Source organism: Rana temporaria, chromosome 6 (assembly GCF_905171775.1).
Source record: "Rana temporaria chromosome 6, aRanTem1.1, whole genome shotgun sequence".
NCBI classification, from domain to species: domain Eukaryota; kingdom Metazoa; phylum Chordata; class Amphibia; order Anura; family Ranidae; genus Rana; species Rana temporaria.
In genome coordinates, this window is record NC_053494.1 from 66,538,315 (window position 1) to 66,557,565 (window position 19,251).

At 43.4% G+C, this 19,251-nt stretch overlaps 1 protein-coding gene across 3 annotated transcripts in view; it reads right to left on the reverse strand.

The window, feature by feature from the left end:
* The window catches only part of LOC120943551 (multidrug resistance-associated protein 1-like), a 650,821-nt gene that overhangs the window by 560,928 nt on the left and 70,642 nt on the right, over nucleotides 1-19,251 (reverse strand). For all 3 annotated transcript variants that reach the window (XM_040356917.1, XM_040356914.1, XM_040356915.1), the window contains exons 5-6: nucleotides 9,307-9,432; nucleotides 4,852-4,913 (exon numbers count right to left, since the gene is read on the reverse strand). In XM_040356917.1, the coding sequence (XP_040212851.1) occupies nucleotides 4,852-4,913; nucleotides 9,307-9,432 (188 nt within the window). The remainder of the gene's footprint in view (nucleotides 1-4,851; nucleotides 4,914-9,306; nucleotides 9,433-19,251) is intronic.

The window sequence follows — 19,251 nt, forward strand, 5'->3', positions numbered from 1 at the left end:
CTAATGACACAAATAATTAAATGTTACCATGATTTTATTGAACACACCATGTAAACATTGTGCAGGTGGAAAAAGTATGTGAACCCTTGGATTTATTAACTGGTTGAACCTCCTTTGGCAGCAATAACTTCAACCAAACGTTTCACGTTTCCTGTAGTTGCAGATCAGACGTGCACAACAGTCAGGAGTAATTCTTGACCATTCCTCTTTACAGAACTGTTTCAGTTCAGCAATATTCTTGGGATGTCTGGTGTGAATCGCTTTCTTGAGGTCATGCCACAGCATCTCAATCGGGTTGAGGTCAGGACTCTGACTGGGCCACTCCAGAAGGCGTATTTTCTTCTGTTTAAGACATTCTGTTGTTGATTTACTTCTATGCTTTGGGTCGTTGTCCTGTTGCAACACCCATCTTATGTTGAGCTTCAGATGGAGGACAGATGGCCTTAAGTTCTCCTGCAAAATGTCTTGATAAACTTGGGAATTCATTTTTTTTTTTATCGTAGCAATCCGTCCAGACCCCGACGCAGCAAAGCAGCCCCAAACCATGATGCCCCTACCACCTAACTTCACAGTTGAGTCCATGAACAAAAATCCTATTTTCTCTTTCGTTCATGGATGGACACAGCAGCAATCTTGACAAAGTAGGGCATCCCAAAGCAGTGTCAAAACGAGGGGTGGGAACAACAAACAAAATTCACCCCGAAACAAAACAGAGCTCCTCAACTGAGGAGTTGCAACCTTAGACAGCCGCCTGCAAAACCTTGTGGCCGAAAGAAAGCATCCGAAGATGCACAAACATCAACCTTTGTAAAATGTATTAAAAGTGAGAACGGACAACCAGGTTGCCGCCTTACACACCTGGGAGACAGACGCTTGATGTCGGAAAGCCAAAGAGGTACCCATTGTCCTGGTTGAATGCGCCGTAACAGGAAAGGGAGGCACCCGCCCCCTTGATGGCATAAGCCTGAATCATGATCTGTCGGATCCACCTAGAGATGGTGGTCGACGAGACCGCCAGGCCCTTCTTAGGACCAGCCACCGAAACAAACAGTGACTCTGACCTCTGGAACGGAGCAGTATTAGACAAGTATACTCCGAGCCTGGACAACGTCCAAGGAATGCAACGCCGCCTCCTTATGATGCGGACGGACGAAGACACAAGGATGGAAGTACAATGTCCTCATTGAGATGAAAAGCCGAAACGACCTTAGGACAAAAGTAAGGCTGCGGACGCAGCACCACCTTCTTGTGGAAGACCAGATAGGGAGCCTTGCACGACAAGGCTGCCAGCTCAGAAACCCACCTGACGTGACAGCCACCAAAAAGATCACTTTCTGAGAAAGTGTCAACAAGGGAATTTCCCTAATGTTTTCAAACGGTGGGTTCTGAAGCACCAAGAGGATCAGATTCAAAGTCACACGGAGGTAGTGAAGGCTGGTCCGGAGGGGCCACATGCCGGACCCCCTGCACAAACATGCTCACCAGAGAGTGAGCCGCCAAGGGTCGTTGAAAGAAGACAGCCAGGGCAGAAATCTTCCCCTTAATCGTGCTTAAGGCAAGCTTTTGGTCCACCCTACGCTGTAAGAACAGCAGGATTCTGGAGACAAAATAAGTACACGGATGCCACCCCTTCTCATGGTAGAAATCACCGAATCAGACAGGCCTCGGTCTTTTAGTACCTGGCTTTCAATAGCCATGCTGTTAAAGCCAGCGACTGTAAAGCAGGATGAAGTAGGGGACCTTGCGACAGCAGGTCCTCCCGTAGCGGTAGACGCCAAGGGACATCTGCTACTCGACGCACTAGGATGGCAAGGTTGGCATACCAAGGACGCCGAGGCCAATCTGGAGCAATTAGAACCATTGGAACCCTGTCTGCCTCTACTCTGCGAAGCAGATGAGGCAGGAGCTTCAGGGGAGGGAAGGCATATATTAGCCGATACTGACTCCACGGTGCCACCAACGTGTCTGCCCATGGCTCTCTTGACTTGGCCACAAACCCGATTACCTTCCGATTGAGTCAAAAAGCCAGGAGAACCCAAGTCCGGCTTGCCCCACTTTTGGCAAAGGAGCTGTAACACATCCGGGTGTAGAGACCATTCTCCTTGGTCGAGCATCTGGCGACTTAGATAGTCCGCCTGCCAGTTTTCCACGCCCGAAATGCTGCAGCCAAGCTTCTTGTTCCTTCCTCCTTGATGGTTGACATACGCCACCGCCATGGCGTTGTCTGACTGCACCCTGACTGGGCACCCCCGTAGACTCAAACCACGTGGAGAGGCAAAGCCAGATTGCCCGAAGTTCCAGGACATTGATCGTTAGGCGGAATTACTCCGGAGCCCATCGACCCTGGGCCAACTGAACTCGCCAGATTCCCCCCCCCCAACCGGTAAGGCTGTCATCCATCGTGATCACCGTCCAGTGAAAAGGGAACGATTTCCCCTGATCTGACAATCCAGGGACGATGGACACTTGTCCTATCTGTACAAAATTTCATTCTGCAACACTCGAGTGTAAAATTGAGCATACGGAACCACCTCGAAGGAGGCTACCATGAGGCCCAGGACTCGCATGCAGAAGCGGAGTGACGACCATCTTTGGGATGTCAACTGGCACACCGCAGCACGAAGGGTCTGCAACTTTTCCACAGGGAGAAAAACGCTTGCCTCTGAGGAGTCCAGAACCAAACCAAGATATACTAGGCGTTGAGTCAGTACCAAGACTGACTTCTGAGTATTCAGCACCCAACCAAAGTCTTGGAGGGCCTGACAGGTTATAGACACGCTCTCCTCTAATTCTGAGTTTGAAGTGGCCCTCAGAAGAAGATCGTCCAAGTAACCCGCGATTCCACGCCGTCTTAGCAGGGCCAGAATCGGGGCCAACACCTTGGTGAACACCCTTGGTGCCAATGCCAGACCGAAAGGGAGAGCCACAAATTGATAGTGGTCCTCCCCGACCGCAAAACACAGAAATCTCTGATGCCTGGTACATATGGGGACAGGCAAGTATGCGTCCTTGATGCAGCGACGACTGAGCGAACCGACTCCATCCGGAATCTTTGTACTTTCACAAAGCAATTGAGAGCCTTGAGGTCCAGGATCGAACGAACCCCATCCTTGGGTACTATGAACAGATTTGAGTAAAACCCCTGAAACCGTTCCTGTACTGGGACAGGAATGATTACCCCGCGTACCAGCAGATACTGAACCGCCCCTAACAGGGCTACCCGACGAGCTGGATGAAGCTGGAGGGAAAAAAATCTGCTTGGTGGGCAAGAGAGAAACCATCTTGTACCCTGCGGAAATTACTTTGCAAACCCACCGGTCCGAGGACAGGTACGTCCACTGAGCCGCGAATTTGCGAAGCCATCCCCCCGCCCACAAGACGGGTGGGGCAGACCTTCATGCAAACGCAGATTTGTCGGGCTTGCAAAACCAGGGGCGCTTCTGTCCCTCAGCAGGCGCTTTATCGGCCTGGGATCGTTTACCTGGCTTTAATGGGAACTTGTTGAAATGTCAATCTGGGGGTAAGCACGGTTAAGGAAAAGCCAATGTTTTTTGATGATTCTGAATATTTTTTCACTATAGCTGTGAAACTGAAATGAAAAGGGTAATCTTTGCGTTCCCTGATTCTGTTTCCTAGGCATGGTCTCAACCCCCTCACGTTGCAGTTTTAAAACCGCCTGTGAAAATCACCCTCAATGAATATTTTCATTCTCTAAACTTCTGACACATTTCTTCCAATCTGATTTCTCAAATTCTTTCATCACTGACTATGCGTTTTACCCTCAGTAATTGGCTCCTTACAAATTGATCTGAACACGTGTGGTGGATGATAGCTGTCAACAATAGAAGTTCTTTCACATTATACAAAAAAATTGGGCTAACTTTACTGTTTTTTTATTTTTAAATTTATGAAACCATTTTTTTTCCCCCAAAAAAAAAAAGGTGTTTGAAAAATTGTTGACTGCCATTTTATTCCCTAGGGTGTCTGCTAAAAAAAAAAAAAAAAACATATCTAGCGTTTAGGGGTTCTGAGTAATTTTCTATAAAAAAAAAAATATATATGATTTTTGCATGTAGGAGAGGAGTGCCAGAATAGGCCCGGTATGGAAGTGGTTAACAATTATTTTCTGTTTAAAGATCATTTTTTTATGCAACTGAATGGGGTTGCGATGGTCTCGAATGTTGCCCCGCCATATGCTTGCACATTCATGATTGAATCTTTTACACAGCTTTTTTTACAAATTAAGCAGAATTTTGTTAACACTAGTTACTTTACCTAGTTAGTATAATTTAACTCTTTATTATTTGAAACAAGTTTATGATTTGTTCCAATTGTTTGTCCTTTTCTCTTGTATTGAAAATGTATTATGTACTATTGTATACTATTGCTAGTCATGCGACTTACCTCCCTATAGGGGGTTAATACACATGAGATTGACGACTAATGAATTGAGTCATGACACCTGTGGTGTTACACGCTGGGTTGGAATAAAGGCATGATATCCTGCAGAAGGTTATACACAGCCTGACCAGCCTTACGAAGTACAGTGATGTTCGTAACTGTGCAGTAGCAGCATATTGGCATTACAAGTTTGTAATTTTTGGAACAATTTTTCAGTAAATGGATTTCAGCAGTGGGGCATGTGTCCTGTCTTTTCTCTATCGCTATCTCTATCCATACACACACACACACACAGTATATTGTAAAAATTCACAGCACTGACATTAATACAAAAGTATAAAGTTTTATAGTTTATGCATAATCACTGAATTATTACCCATATAATAAAATAGTTAAACAATGTGTGGAACCAGTTTCAAAACATATAATGTAGGCTTTAATTCTACCCACCCACTTATCCACCAGAACGTAATCTTGGAGAGAAAAGAAGCACTCGACTCTGGACAGGGATTCTAGGAAAAAGGATAAAAATCATTATTAGCCTTAATGCAATTCTATTTTACTTTAAAACTGTAGAAATAGTTTCCCGAAAACACGAATATCACATACACAAAACTATTAAACATCTTTCCTCTGAATGCCTTCTAAAGCATATTAAGGTTTCCCTGTGAGACAACCTACCGTTTCAAAACTGCTGCGTTTTGCATTTTGCCACGGCTGGCAGTCAAAACGTTCCTATTCTGAACGCGATTCTTACACGTTCAGGAGAGGAAGGTTGAACCTCACCTAACCACAGCAGCTCCTAAACTCTGCTAAAAGCCTGTATACATTGACACAAAGGCTATTATGGAGTGGAGTTTAGGAGCTTTGGCAAAAATCATGTTTAGAGGCTTGCCAGTGTAAATATTGCTTTAGAAAGCAGAAGACTTGGCTCCTCCACTGGGAAAAACCCTACTAAACAGCCGCCAATCATCATGAGTGGCTAGCAGTTAAAAAGTTAATCAATGTTTTTTTGGGGGATTTTTAAGTTAAAAAGTTTAGATTCAGAAAAAACAAAAACTGTTAAAAACAGGCATCAAGTCGACAATTATGGAAAAGGGCCCCCAATGAACTACTATAGAAAAGTATTTTATGAAGTGCATAAAAAAAACATTTCTCTCGCAACAAATCACTAGAGTACACAGTAGAACACTAGAATTTTCAAAATTAAACCGAAATAAGGAAAGGGGAAAATAAATTCTCACCTCGCAGGCAACTGCCAAGTATTATAGGTCTGGCAGATCTCACAGCCACATGCTTAATGGAAGTCTTGGCTGAGAGCACCACATCCAACTTACAATACTCTGAATACGTGAACACCTGAAAAGCAGAAACCTGATGGCAAACAGTCAAAATATATTCCTACTGCTCTAGTAAAAAGAGCCATGTGACACCTGCTCCTTAGCCAAATAAGAGAAACGGTTAGGCGAGTTCACCATGTAATAGCCACAATGTAAGATACAGAGCTTCTAGGAAGGCCTTTGGGTTTGACACATGAAAAAAAAAAATTCATGTAGATCCCGACTGCTTTCACTACATCCATCATGTGAAAAAGAGTTGAAGAAAAAAAACAAAGTAATGGGAATTTTATATCTTGCCAGTAAATGCCATATCGTGTTGTACAGCAAGTCATCAACAATGGTTTATATATGCCGCTACCATCAGGAGGTTGGACACTGGCAAAAACGTTATGAACAACAGGTTAAAAGAACAGCGCTCAATAAATTTCACACAGTGAGGTGAAGGACCTTACCACTGAAGATGGAATCAGATGAGATCTAAACATTCATCTGCTACAGCTGTGTTACCATAAGACCAGGCCTTGCAAATCTGAGAAACAGATGTCAAATGCTGAAAAGCACATAAAGTACTAACCAATCTAGTACATGCTATGGGGACTTTCAGGAATGACTCCCTAAGGGAGTAAAAGGCAAGAAGCCTTTGAAAAAAAACGGAGGAGGAAGAGGTACTGTACACTCGCTGCAAAACACTGGAGGAGCAGCATATTGTAGGGGGATGTGGCCCACCATGGTTATCACTATTTAATAGAGTGCCCCAAAGCAGTATGCATAGTGGCAGCAAGCATGACCTGTTCTTCTCAAACTAATTATTGTAGAGTTCATTTCAAGCCCAGTTGAACATTTTTTTAAAATCTGCTTAACATTCTCAGGCACACCAAAAAAGAAAGGTGTTAAAAGTCTTACAGATGGTTTTCTTTATAAAATGGCTATATCCTAGATAGAAATGCTTGTCCCCTACCAACTTGCTGACGGGTCTCTCTGTAAAGGTCTGACACATCCCCTCTCTCCTTCAGGATCATGTTATGGTTACCTCAGAGAATACCGAGTGCCCCCCCCCCCCAGAACTATTAGGGGAGTATGGGCTGGGATCACCTTTTGCAGCAGACTGTCCCCCTCTGTGTCTATGTGCAGACATGTTATACTCAAGTAGTGGTATTGCAACTAGGCCCAGGTACTCACAAAGCCAAGCAGCTAGTGCAGAAGAGGGTCAGGCAGCCAGAGCTGACCAAGTCACTGTAAGTGGGCATTGGGAAAGAACCAGAGACCAGCATTACACAAGATACTGACAAGCAGCAGCAACAGCAGTGAGAAGGTGCTTCCTCTGCGCTTAATGGTGGAAAAGAGTGTGGAGCATGAGACACTCAACCCAGTGGATAACATCAGTGTTCAGTCCCTCTGCATTAATCCTTACTGCGGCGAGACTAGTAGTGGCAGGTAAACAAAGGCTGTCAACAGTTATAATAGTAAGGTAGCTCCTGCTGCTTAAAGTAGTAGTAAACTCAGTGGCATAATCATCCATAAACATAAGGCCAATAGTCTAACCCTTCATAAAACAGATCACAGTGTTATTTTCCCCTAAAGCTTCTATCACATTGTTTTTTGCTTACTGTCTCGTCTGTGTTCTTGGCCAAAGCCTGCGCCATATTGGCTGTTTTTCGCTTCCAGAATGGCATATATGCCCTCCCTCTCTCCTGTATGATGCCCGTAATCTTGAGCATGTGCATTAGGAATTAGCCAAGCCTCGTTTTCATTCTGGGCTACTATGACAACATAGCCTAAATATGTCACGTATAATTATACATACAAAAGAAGTACAACATACAATAACCATTTGATTATTAACTTTGTTTTGTAATTGTATACTTGGATTCTCCAAAGTGATGTAAAGCCGGCAAGCATTAAATTGACCTGGTCCCTTCGATGATGATCAGGGCCGATGTCAACAACCCACATGACGTGGCAAGTTGCATAGGGTGTTTCAGGAAATCCTCAGTGAGTCAGAACTCTCACGCTGCAATACCACGAGTGCTGATGACGGAGGCAGGGCAGCAGGATGTATTTCAAACAAAACCAAAATAAAAAATTCCCAGCTTAACTTACCGGCCTGCAACCAATCAAATTATCCTGTCTAACAGTATGCGTTAAAAACAGGTGTTTAGTTTGTACATGTTGGCAAATGTATGCGTAAGCTGTAGAGCCACTTCACAGCACCCCAGTATTATTTGCAGTCCCAACGCTAAATTTTGGGAGCCTCCATAGTAGAAGCATATGCATTATAATGGGTAGGCAGAGAGCAGGTGAGCCTGGAGGGAAGTCCACACCTCCCTAAAGGCACAGTGGTGGTGGTGAGGTACTGACTGATGACACAGCGAGCATGACATGAATGAGGGGCAAATCATGCATGCGCCGGTGAGGTCACTAAACTAAACATTGGCCTATTTCTACTAATGGCCACAAAGCTGATCTAAAAGATAGTGACACATAAAGTGACATCACAGTGCTCGTCAAGGGCAAATGTCCTCATTGAGAGTTTACTACTGCTTTACAGCTCAATGGCCTTACTTGCAAAGCAAGTTTTCAGAGATGGTTTATGCACTGGGGCTATGCCACAGCTCTGGACATAAAGAGTTTTCTGTTGCTAGCACTTACCAGTACACTCAGGTCTGGAAAAAGCCACAATGCAGAGCCCAGTGTCCAAAGATCACAAAAAAAAAAAAAAAAGACTATCCTTACACATCTAGTCGAGCGATGTTCAAATTAAGCTTTTCAAAGCTAGGCTGTAAAAAAAGCCCATCCTTAGGACACTTGCCAAAAAAAAAAAAAAAATCAGTCAACGTTCCTGTAGGCAGCTTTTTTTTCTACAGCAGTTCCTGAGCCTGCGAGAAAGGGTCTGTGGAGTTCTCATACAAAGTGCACAAATCATTTAAGCAACCTCATTAGTTAGAAACAACAACAACATTCTACAACCATTTCAGAAAATAGTAAAATAGATAACATACAAAAAATAATCATAAAAGTTTTTGTTGTACCTCATACACACAGCGGCAGAAAACAAAGCTAGAATTGGGCTGTCAGTTTAAAGGATCACTAAAGGAAACATTTTCTTTAGCTAAATAGCTTCCTTTACCTTACTGCAGTACTGGTTTCATGTCCTCATTGTTCGTTTTAGCTTTGAAGTTGCTGTAATTCTGCTGTGATCTCCACACTTCCTGCTTGTCTGGCTCCTCATGAAAAATCTCATGGCAGCTTTTCACTGTGGTCCAAGCTGTGTGTCTAAAACTCCTCAGAACCAATCAGATTAATTTTAAAAACAAAACACTGCCCTGGATTTGTTTGTTTTTGTTCTGTGGGTCTCTTTACTTCACAGAAACATGAAACCAGTTTAAAAACGAAAGTGAAGCTGCAGGCACATTATATGATTGAATTTAATCTATTTTTAATCATTTTTAAAATGAATCAGTTAACTTTTATGTCTCTATACCCTGTAAACAGTCATTTCAGCAAAAAAATTTTTTTCCTTTAGTGACCCTTTAAGTTTAATAGCAACAGAAATGATACCACTCACAGGATCATTGACTGTTTCGGAAAAGAGAGGTGGTTGGTCAGGGAATGCAGCCAATATAAGCTCCACCAGGACTAGCAGAAAGTATGTGTAGAATGTGACATCCCGAAAGACATTTACACTGGCACCCTGTAGAGAGGAGTGAAACAAGAACACATTAAAACAGAGTTTCAATACCTTAAGCCAACACATGTAACGAACTTGTAGCAATGCCATTGTAAAGGGGTGAAACATATTTTTGTAAAACTTATTTTGCAGTTATAAATTGCAGATGTCAATCTGTAATATAAAATTTACATTATGCGGTTGTTCTTGTACCACATTTTAGGACCATATTACCTAGGATTAAAAGTTTTTTTTTTCAGATTTATACTTACCTAGGTGGATGCAGCATTGGTCCGATGCTGCATCTGTCTTCCAGCACCTCTACACTGAGAACCGAGCGATCGAACACCACCGAACGCGCAGTTCTCACAGCTCAAGCTTTTAGCAGCTCGCTGAGAGGCTGAGCCATGTGTCAATCTAAGATCTGGCATATCCCAACCATGGTCATGATGAAGCAAAGCCTGGACTGATTGACGTCAGGACTTCAGCCCACTCCCTGCTAAAAATGGGTTACAGGAGTGCAAAACGAACTGCACTCGTGTGATCTATAGAAGTACAGCTAAACAAGCTTTGGCTGTACTTCTCCTTTAAACACCATCTTCCATGCATTCATTAAATTTCCAGAGACCATCTCCTTCCTACTGGAATAAGTCTGGGCTCTGTATGATGCCTAAATCTTCTCCCAAGGGGGAAAAAAAACACCTTTCTAGAGCGGACAATTGGGAATTTTCAATTGGTGATTTATGCTCTGACTTTAGTCAACAAACACAGATCAAACCACCAAATATTTTGTGTTTGAACTCTCTAGCATTTTAAGAAAATTTAAAAAATTGATTTAGAGCTGACAAACCATAGAAGTTAAAGTGTACAGCACCATGCAAACTTTAGACAGGTATGAAAAAAAATGCTGTGCAATAAGAATGCTTCAAAAGTCAGTGAACAGAAGGGAAAGGAAAATCAAACAAAGATTTGGTGTGATCACCCTTGGCGTTCAAAAGCAGAATAAATTCTTCAATTCCTCTAGGTACACTTACACTTGTTTTTAAAGGAACTCAGCAGGTAGGTTGTTCCAAACATCTTGGAGAACTAACCACAGATCTTCTGTGGACTTGGGTTGCCTCAGATCCTTCTATTTAACCGGTTAACGCCCACCGCATGTATATGTACGTCCACAGAATAGCACGTACAGGCATATGGGCGTACATGTATGTCCCTGCCTTTCCCGGGGTCGGGTCGGGGGTCCGATCGGGACCCCCCCCCCCCCGCTGCATGCGGCGGTCGGAAAGCCGCTGGGAGCGATCCGGGAAGAGGGTGCGGCTATTGGTTTCTAGCCGCCCCCTCGTGATCGCTCCCCGGAGCTAAAGAACGGGGAGAGCCGTATGTAAACACGGCTTCCCCGTGCTTCACTGTGGCGGCTGCATCGATCGAGTCATCCCTTTTATAGGGAGACTCGATCGATGACGTCAGACCTACAGCCACACCCCCCTACAGTTGTAAACACACACTGGGTGAACCCTAACTCCTTCAGCGCCCCCTGTGGTTAACTCCCAAACTGCAACTGTCATTTTCACAATAAACAATGCAATTGAAAGGCATTTTTTGCTGTGAAAATGACAATGGTCCCAAAAATGTGTCAAAATTGTCCGAAGTGTCCGCCATAATGTCGCAGCCACGAAAAAAAAAAAAAAAAAAACCACGCTGATCACCGCCATTAGTAGTAAAAAAAAAATAATAATAATAATAATAAAACTATCCCCTATTTTGTAAACGCTATAAATTTTGCGCAAACCAATCGATAAACGCTTATTGCGAATTGGGATATTTATTATAGCAAAAATGTAAAAATATTGCATTTTTTTCAAAATTGTCCCTCTATTTTTGTTTATAGCGCAAAAAATAAAAACCGCAGAGGTGATCAAATACCACCAAAAGAAAGCTCTATTTGTGGGAAAAAAAGGACGTCAATTTTGTTTGGGAGCCACGTCGCATGACCGCGCAATTGTCTGTTAAAGCGGCGCAGTGCCGAATCGCAAAACCTGGCCTGGGCCTTTAGCTGCATAAAGGTCCGGGGCTTAAGTGGTTAATGTATTCCCCAACAGACTTGAATGTTGAGATCAGGGTTAGGGGAGCCAAATCATCACACATCCAGGACTCTTTGTTCTTTACGTTGAAGAAAGTTCTCAATTACAGGTTTGGGGTTGTTGTCCTGCTGCAAAATACATTTGGGGCTAATCACATGCCTCCCTGATGGTATGGCATGATGGACAAGTATCGGCCTGTATTTCTTAGCATTGCTAACACTATTGATCCTGACCAAATCTTCAACTCCAATTGCAGAAATGCAGCCCCAAACTTGCAAGAAACCTCCACCATACTTCACTGTTGCCTGCAGACACTTATTATTGTACCATTCTCCAGTCCTTTGTGAACAAACTGCCTTTTGCTGCAGCCAAAAGTATTGGGCATGAAAACAAGGCTAAGCGATTCAACTATGCACGGAAACATGGGAACTGTGGTGCAGAAAAATGGCAGCAGGTGCTCTGGCCTGATGAGAAGATCTGTGGTCATCTCTAAAATGTTTGAAACAACCTACCTGCCAAGTACCTGTGTGCAAGTGTACCTAGAAGAATATAAGAATTGCTGCCGTTTTGAAAGGCAAAAGGCTGGTCACCACAAATATTGGATTTAAATTTAGATTTCTCAACTCCCACTCCCATCTATCCTCTTTTGTAGCATGCAGAGTACAAGAACAGAGGGAGAAGGACCATAGCCATGTGTCCACGGGACATCCAAAAGCAGTCCAACTGCTCCAACAGGAGTGGGCAACATAGCAAACAAACACTAATGCCGCGTACACACGATCGGAAATTCCGACAAGAAAACCGTGGATTTTTTTCAGACAAAATTTTGGTTCAAACTTGTGTTGCATACACACGGTCACACAAAATTTCCGACCGTCAAGAACGCGGTGACGTACAACACTAGGACGAACCGAAAACGAAGACTTGATTCCGAGAATGCATGTTTTATTGTGCGTCGGAATTGCATACAGACGATCGGAATTTCCGACAAGAACTTTTGCTGTCTGAAAATTGGAGAACCAGCTCTCAAATCTTTGCTGGTCGGAAATTCCAACAGAAAAAGTCCAATGGGGCCTACACACGGTCGGAATTTCCAACCAAAAGCTCACATCGAACTTTTGTCGGAAAATTCCAATTGTGTGTACGCGGCATAAGAGGCCATATAAAAACAGGTCAAGAAAGGTTTAAAAAGAGCCATGGCACTCTGGCCATGCAAATATCTACATTTTAAAAAGGGGGTCAGACCCCATTCTGGCTTCCTCCTCCAAGATAGGCATACCCCGACAGATGTCTTCCGGGACTGGCCTCTACTGCCAGCAGACTATGGTCATGGTCACTCTGCGGCTTACTCCATGCATAGCATGTGCCTTGGGGAGCAAGCCTAAACAAAAACTGGAAGTTAGTCAGAGTAGGAGAAGTTATCCCGACGAGATCCCCCAATCTTTTGAATATTGTCGGTCCAAGGCTACTATTGGTCACTTGGAGAGCAAGTAGAGGGCCGCGAAAGACATCCACAGCGCAGCTCTCAAGTGGCGAGTGGACGTCTTTAGACGTCCTGTTGTTGCGATTCCCCCTGCGTGCCGCTGGGGGCGAGCAGCGGGGAAACAACGTGCCCGGCGCATCGCTCGGGAGCCGATGCGAGTGCCTGGCGGCCGTGATGTCCGCCAGACACCCGCGATCGTCGGTGACACAGCAGGACGTGGAGCTCTGTGTGTAAACACAGAGCTCCACGTGCTGTCAGGGAGAGAGGAGAGCGATCTGTGTCCCTTTACATAGGGACACAGCATCGATCACCTCCCCCAGTCAGTCCCCTCCCCACACACAGTAAGAACACAATGAGGGAATACATTTAACCCCTTCCTCACCCCCTAGTGTTAACCCCTTCACTGCCAGTCACATTTATACAGTAATTAGTGCATTTTTATAGCACTGATCGCTGTATAAATGTGAATGGTCCCAAAATTGTGTCAAAAGTGTCCGACATGTCCGTTGCAATATCGCAGGCATGACAAAAAAAAAAAATCCCAAATCGCAGCCATTACTAGTAAAAAAAAAAAAAATAATCATAACTCTATCCCCTATTTTGTAGGCGCTATAACTTTTGCGCAAACCAATCAATAAACGCCTATTGCGATTTTTTTTAACAAAAATATGTAGAAGAATACGTATTGGCCTAAACCGAGGGAATTTTTTTTTTTTTTTTTTTAAATGGGATATAACAACAAAAAGTAAAAAAGTGTTTTTTTTTCAAAATTTACTGTTTTTTTATGTTTATAGCGCAAAAAAATAAAAAAAATAAAAAATCGCAGAGGTGATCAAATACCACCAAAAAAAAGCTCTATTTGTGGTAAAAAATGATAAAAATATAATTTGGGTACAGTGTTGTATGACCGCGCAATTGTCATTCAAAATGCGTCAGCGCTGAAAGCTGAAAATTGGTCTGGGCACAAAGGGGGTTTAAGTGCCCAGTAATGAAGTGGTTAAAAAAACAGACAATTTAGTGCACTCAGAATTCACACGGACCCCATCTAATACCTGGCGGAGGAACACACCCAGCTTAAGGGCATGGTCTCAGGTGGCCACTGCTAAATCTGTCAGTGTGTTGTATGTACAGATAAATGCACTGATTCTGACAATGAGAAGGTTTATCAAATTAAACAAATTATCAACTGTAGCACAGAAAAGGTTCTATATATTTTAGAATGTCCGTGTCAAAAACGATACGTTGGCAAGTCAGTTACGAATATGTATAGGTGAACATCTGTGCAGTATCAGAAACATCCAAAAAAGCACAAGGATAACCGAATGCTTATTCCCAGACTCAAGCATCTAGTCACCCACCATGTATGTGAGAAGTGAAGGTCTGTGTGCAAGTTAGCCCGGGCTGTTTTTATTCATATTGTAACAACGTTGCCATAGTGTATTTAAATGTTTGGTTAAGGTTTTGTTCATTTTGTCTCAATAGCCAGCTGCAACGTTTACCTGTGTCTTTTTTGCATTAGTAAGACGCCTTTCACAGTGAGGCGCTTTACAGGCGCTATAGCGCTAAAAATAGTGCCTGCAAAGCACCTGTAAAGTGCCTCTCCTTCCACTCCAATGTGAAAACCTGAGGGCTTTCACACAGGAGTGGGGCGCTGTGAGGACGCACATCCCTTCTGAGGACTGCTGACCACAACTGGACGATATACTCCAGATGTGGCCTAACCAGAATTTTATAAAGGAGGCAGGATTATTATTTTATCCCTGGAATATAGGGATTTTATGCACACTAAAATTCTGCTGGCTTTGGTAGCTGCAGCTTGACATTGCATGCTATTGCTTAGTCTGTCATCTAGGACCCCCAGATCTTTCTCCATCCTTGATTGCCCCAGTGGTTCTCTCCCTAGTGAGCAGTTTGCATTCATTTTTGTTGTGCATTACTTCGTCATGCGACGTGGTAACCAAACAAAATTGCCCCCCCCCATAAATATAGCTTTCTTTTGGTGGTATTTGATCACCTATGCGGTTTTTATTTTTTGAACATTTTGAAAAAAAAATCATAATTAAAAAAAAAAAGAAAGAAATCGCAATAAGTGTATAAAGATTGGTTTGCGCAAAAGTTATAGCGTCTACAAAATAGGGGATAGATTGGTCATTTTTATTATCATTTTTCTTTTTTTTTACTAGTAATATCGGCGATCTGCGATTTTTTTTTTATCGGGGGTGCAACATTATGGCAGACACATCAGACACTTGACATCATTTTGGGACCGTCGTAATTTATACAGTGATCAGAGCTATAAATAGCCACCGATTACTGTATAAATGACACTGCCAGGGAAGGGGGTTAAACACTAGGGGGCAATCAACAGGTTAAGTGCAATAAGCATATATGGATTGGTTTGCGCAAAAGTTATAGCTTCTACAAAATAGGGGATAGATTTATGGCATTTTTATATTATTTTTTTTTTTATTATTACTAGTAATGGTGGCAATCTGTGATTTTTATCCTGACTGCGACATTATGGCGGACACATCGGACACTTTTGACACTATTTTGGTACCATGGTCATATATACAGCTTGCAGTGCTATAAAAATGCACCGATTACTGTGTAAATGACAGGGGTGTCCTAAGAAGTGATACTAACTGGGGGGGGGATGGGCTACCACTGACATGACAGCAATCACAGCTCCCGATGACAGGGAGCAGTAGATCCATGTCATGCCACTAGGCAGAACAGGGAAATGCCTTGTTTACATAGGCATCTCCACATTCTGCCTCTCCGTGTCAGGATTGCGGGCCGCAAGATAAAGCCCTCAGCAGAGAAAAAAGGGGACTGGAGGCTGGTCAGCAGCTTGATCATTCTTACGGGCGGCGAGAGGGGACATCCCGCCCCACCTGCCGCCCTCCGATGCTTCTACCGACTCACCTCTGCAATCAGTGAGTCGGAGAAGGGATCCGCGAACCACCGGATGTCCACCATAAAGATTTCCGGTAGACCAGATGGTCGCCGAAGTCTCTATGATCAGAGGCTGGGTACGATGTCATGACGTCACGCAGAGCCTCCGAATTAAAAAAAAACAGCGCTGCCTCGGCTGGGAAGCTTTTTTTTTTTTTTTTTCCTCCTTTCAGGCTTCCCAGACTAGAAGGTGAGATGTGGGGTCTTATTGACCCATATTTCACTGTAAAGAGGACCGGTGATATCATATTCCTATTACAAGGGATGTTTACATTCCTTGTAATAGGAATAAAAAAGTGATCAAAATGCATTTATTTATTTATTTTATAAACAGTGTCAAACTAAAAATGTTAAAGCGGTTGTAAACCGCGCAAACTTTTTTTTTTTTTTTTTAAACCTGCAAGACAAAAAGGCATAATCCGCTAGTATGCACCGCATACTGGCTGATTATGAAATACTTACCTCGGAACGAGGTGAAGAACACTTACCTGGTCCACGCCGAGCGAGATGTCATCTTGCTCCGGTGTGTCTTCCGGGTATCGCCGCTCCATCGCTGTGATTGGCTGGAGCGGCGATGACGTCACTCCCGCGCGTGCGCGCGGGAGATTTAAATTCGGCAAGGTTCGCCCTGGATCCCCCCTGCACATGCGCCGCTGCAATCAGCGGCGCATTGTAAGGGGAATATCTCCTAAACCGTACAGGTTTAGGAGATATTCTTTATACCTACAGGTAAGCCTTATTATAGGCTTACCTGTAGGTAAAAGTGAAAAAAGTGGGTTTACAACCACTTTAAAGTAAAATTAACAATACATTTTTTACATTTTTTTTTAAAGTGCCCCAGAAGCGAGCGTATACGCATATCCCGCCCACATATGAAAATGGTGTTCAAACGGTGTCGCCGTGAACTTAGAGCGAGAGCAAATAATTCTAGCACTAGACCTCCTCTGTGAATCAAAATATGTAACTAGTAAAAAAAAAAAAAAAAATTAAAGCGTCGCCTATGGGGATTTTTAATTACCGAAGTTTGGCACCATTCCACGAGCGTGTGCAATTTTTAGGCGTGACTAGGTATCTATATACTCGCCGTAACTTCATCCTTTCACATTATGCAAAAAAATTGGGCTGACTGTACCGTTTTTAATTTTTTTTTAAAGCATGAAACAAAAAAATTGCTGCGCAAATACCGCGCAACATAAGTTGCAATGACCACCACTGTATATATATATATATATATATATATATATATATATATATATATATATATATATTATACATAGATACACACACACACAGTCCTGATCAAAAGTTTAAGACCACTTGAAAAATGTCAAAAAATCATATTTTACATTGTTGGATCTTAACAAGGTTCCAAGTAGAGCTTCAACATGCAACAAGAAGAAATGAGAGTGGGACAAAACATTTTTTGAGCATTCAATTAATTGAAAAAAACGATTAAACTGAAACAGGCTGTTTTTCAGCTGATCAAAAGTTTAGGACCACATGCCATTAAAAAGCCAAATCTGTGCAAAGATGTGGATTCATTGTCATTTTCTGTCAGGTAGTCAAACGTTGTGATGCCAAAGGCAAAAAAAAGGGGATTTTTAATACAGCTTACCTGTAAAATCCTTTTCTTGGAGTACATCACGGGACACAGAGCGGCATATTCATTACTATGTGGGTTATATGGAGTACCTTCAGGTGATGGACACTGGCAATCTTAAACAGGAAGTCCCCTCCCTATATAACCCCCTCCTATAGGAGGAGTACCTCAGTTTTGTAGCAAGCAGTATGCCACCCAAAATGTTCCCCATAAGAGGGGTGGGAGCTCTGTGTCCCGTGATGTACTCCAAGAAAAGGATTTTACAGGTAAGCTGTATTAAAAATCCCCTTTTCTTTTCCGTACATCACGGGACACAGAGCGGCATATTCATTACTATGTGGGATGTCCGAAAGCAATGCTTCCAATGAGGGGAGGGAGACATCTCAGCCAGGAGATTTAATTCAGAAAGTATTCTTTAAATCATAATAAATCCAAATTAAATCCAACAAAAAATAATTATTCTGATTAATTTAATTAATTCATTAATTAATCAAGGGTGCCCCGAGTCTAGAGGATCTCAAATCGCAGCCTGCAGCACTGCCTGTCCAAAGGCTGCATCGGCCCTTCGTCTCACGTCCAATTGGTAAAATTTTGTGAACGTGTGGACCGATGGCCAGGTTGCCGCCTTGCAAACCTGAGCCATAGAGATCTGGTGGTGTGCTGCCCAGGAGGCGCTCATGGCCCTAGTAGAATGGGCCTTAACTGATAAAGGAGGGGGCAACCCCTTCAAGCCATAGGCCTGACCGATTACCTGCTTAATCCATCTAGAGATGGTAGCTTTAGCTGCTGCCTGACCTCTCTTAGGCCCTTCCGGCAGAATGAACAATGTATCCGTCTCTCGAATCTCTTCTGTAGCTTTGAGATAGGCCTTCATGGCCCTGACAACATCCAAGGTGTGCAGTAACCCTTCCTTTCTAGAAGAGGGCTTCGGAAAAAAGGATGGTAGGACCAAATCCTGGTTCAAGTGAAAACTGGACACCACTTTGGGCAGAAAAGACGGATGTGGACGGAGAACCACCCTATCCTTATGTAGAATGAGGTAAGGTTCTCTACAAGACAAGGCTGCCAGCTCTGAAACTCTTCTAGCGGAAGCCATAGCGACCAAAAATACCAACTTCCGAGTCAGTAAAACTAACGGAACCTCTGCCAGAGGCTCAAATGGCTGTTTTTGCAGTGCTGACAACACAAGATTCAAATCCCACGGACAAACCGGAGACTTGATGGGGGGATTAATGCGTAAGACCCCCTGTAAAAAGGTTTTAACCAAAGAGTGCGTGGCTAACGGCCTCTGAAACCATACTGATAAGGCAGAAATCTGTCCTTTAATAGTACTTAAGGCCAAACCCTTATCTACCCCTATCTGGAGGAAACGCAATACCCTGTCAATGGTGTATTTGCGTGGAAGCCATCTCTGGGACTCACACCAGCTTACGTAGGCCCTCCAGACCCTGTAATAAATTACTCTGGAGACTGGTTTTCTAGCCTTAATCAGAGTAGAAATAACTTGGCTAGATAGGCCCCTACCCCTGAGGATCAGGGATTCAGCCGCCAAGCCGTCAAATTTAGATGCCGTAAGGCAGGGTGGAGTATCGGGCCTTGAGAGAGCAGGTCTGGCCGAAGTGGAAGGGTCCATGGTTCGCCCACTGACATTCTCATGATCAGTGAGTACCACGACCTCCGGGGCCATGCGGGGGCTATCAGAATGACTGGTTTGTTCTCCA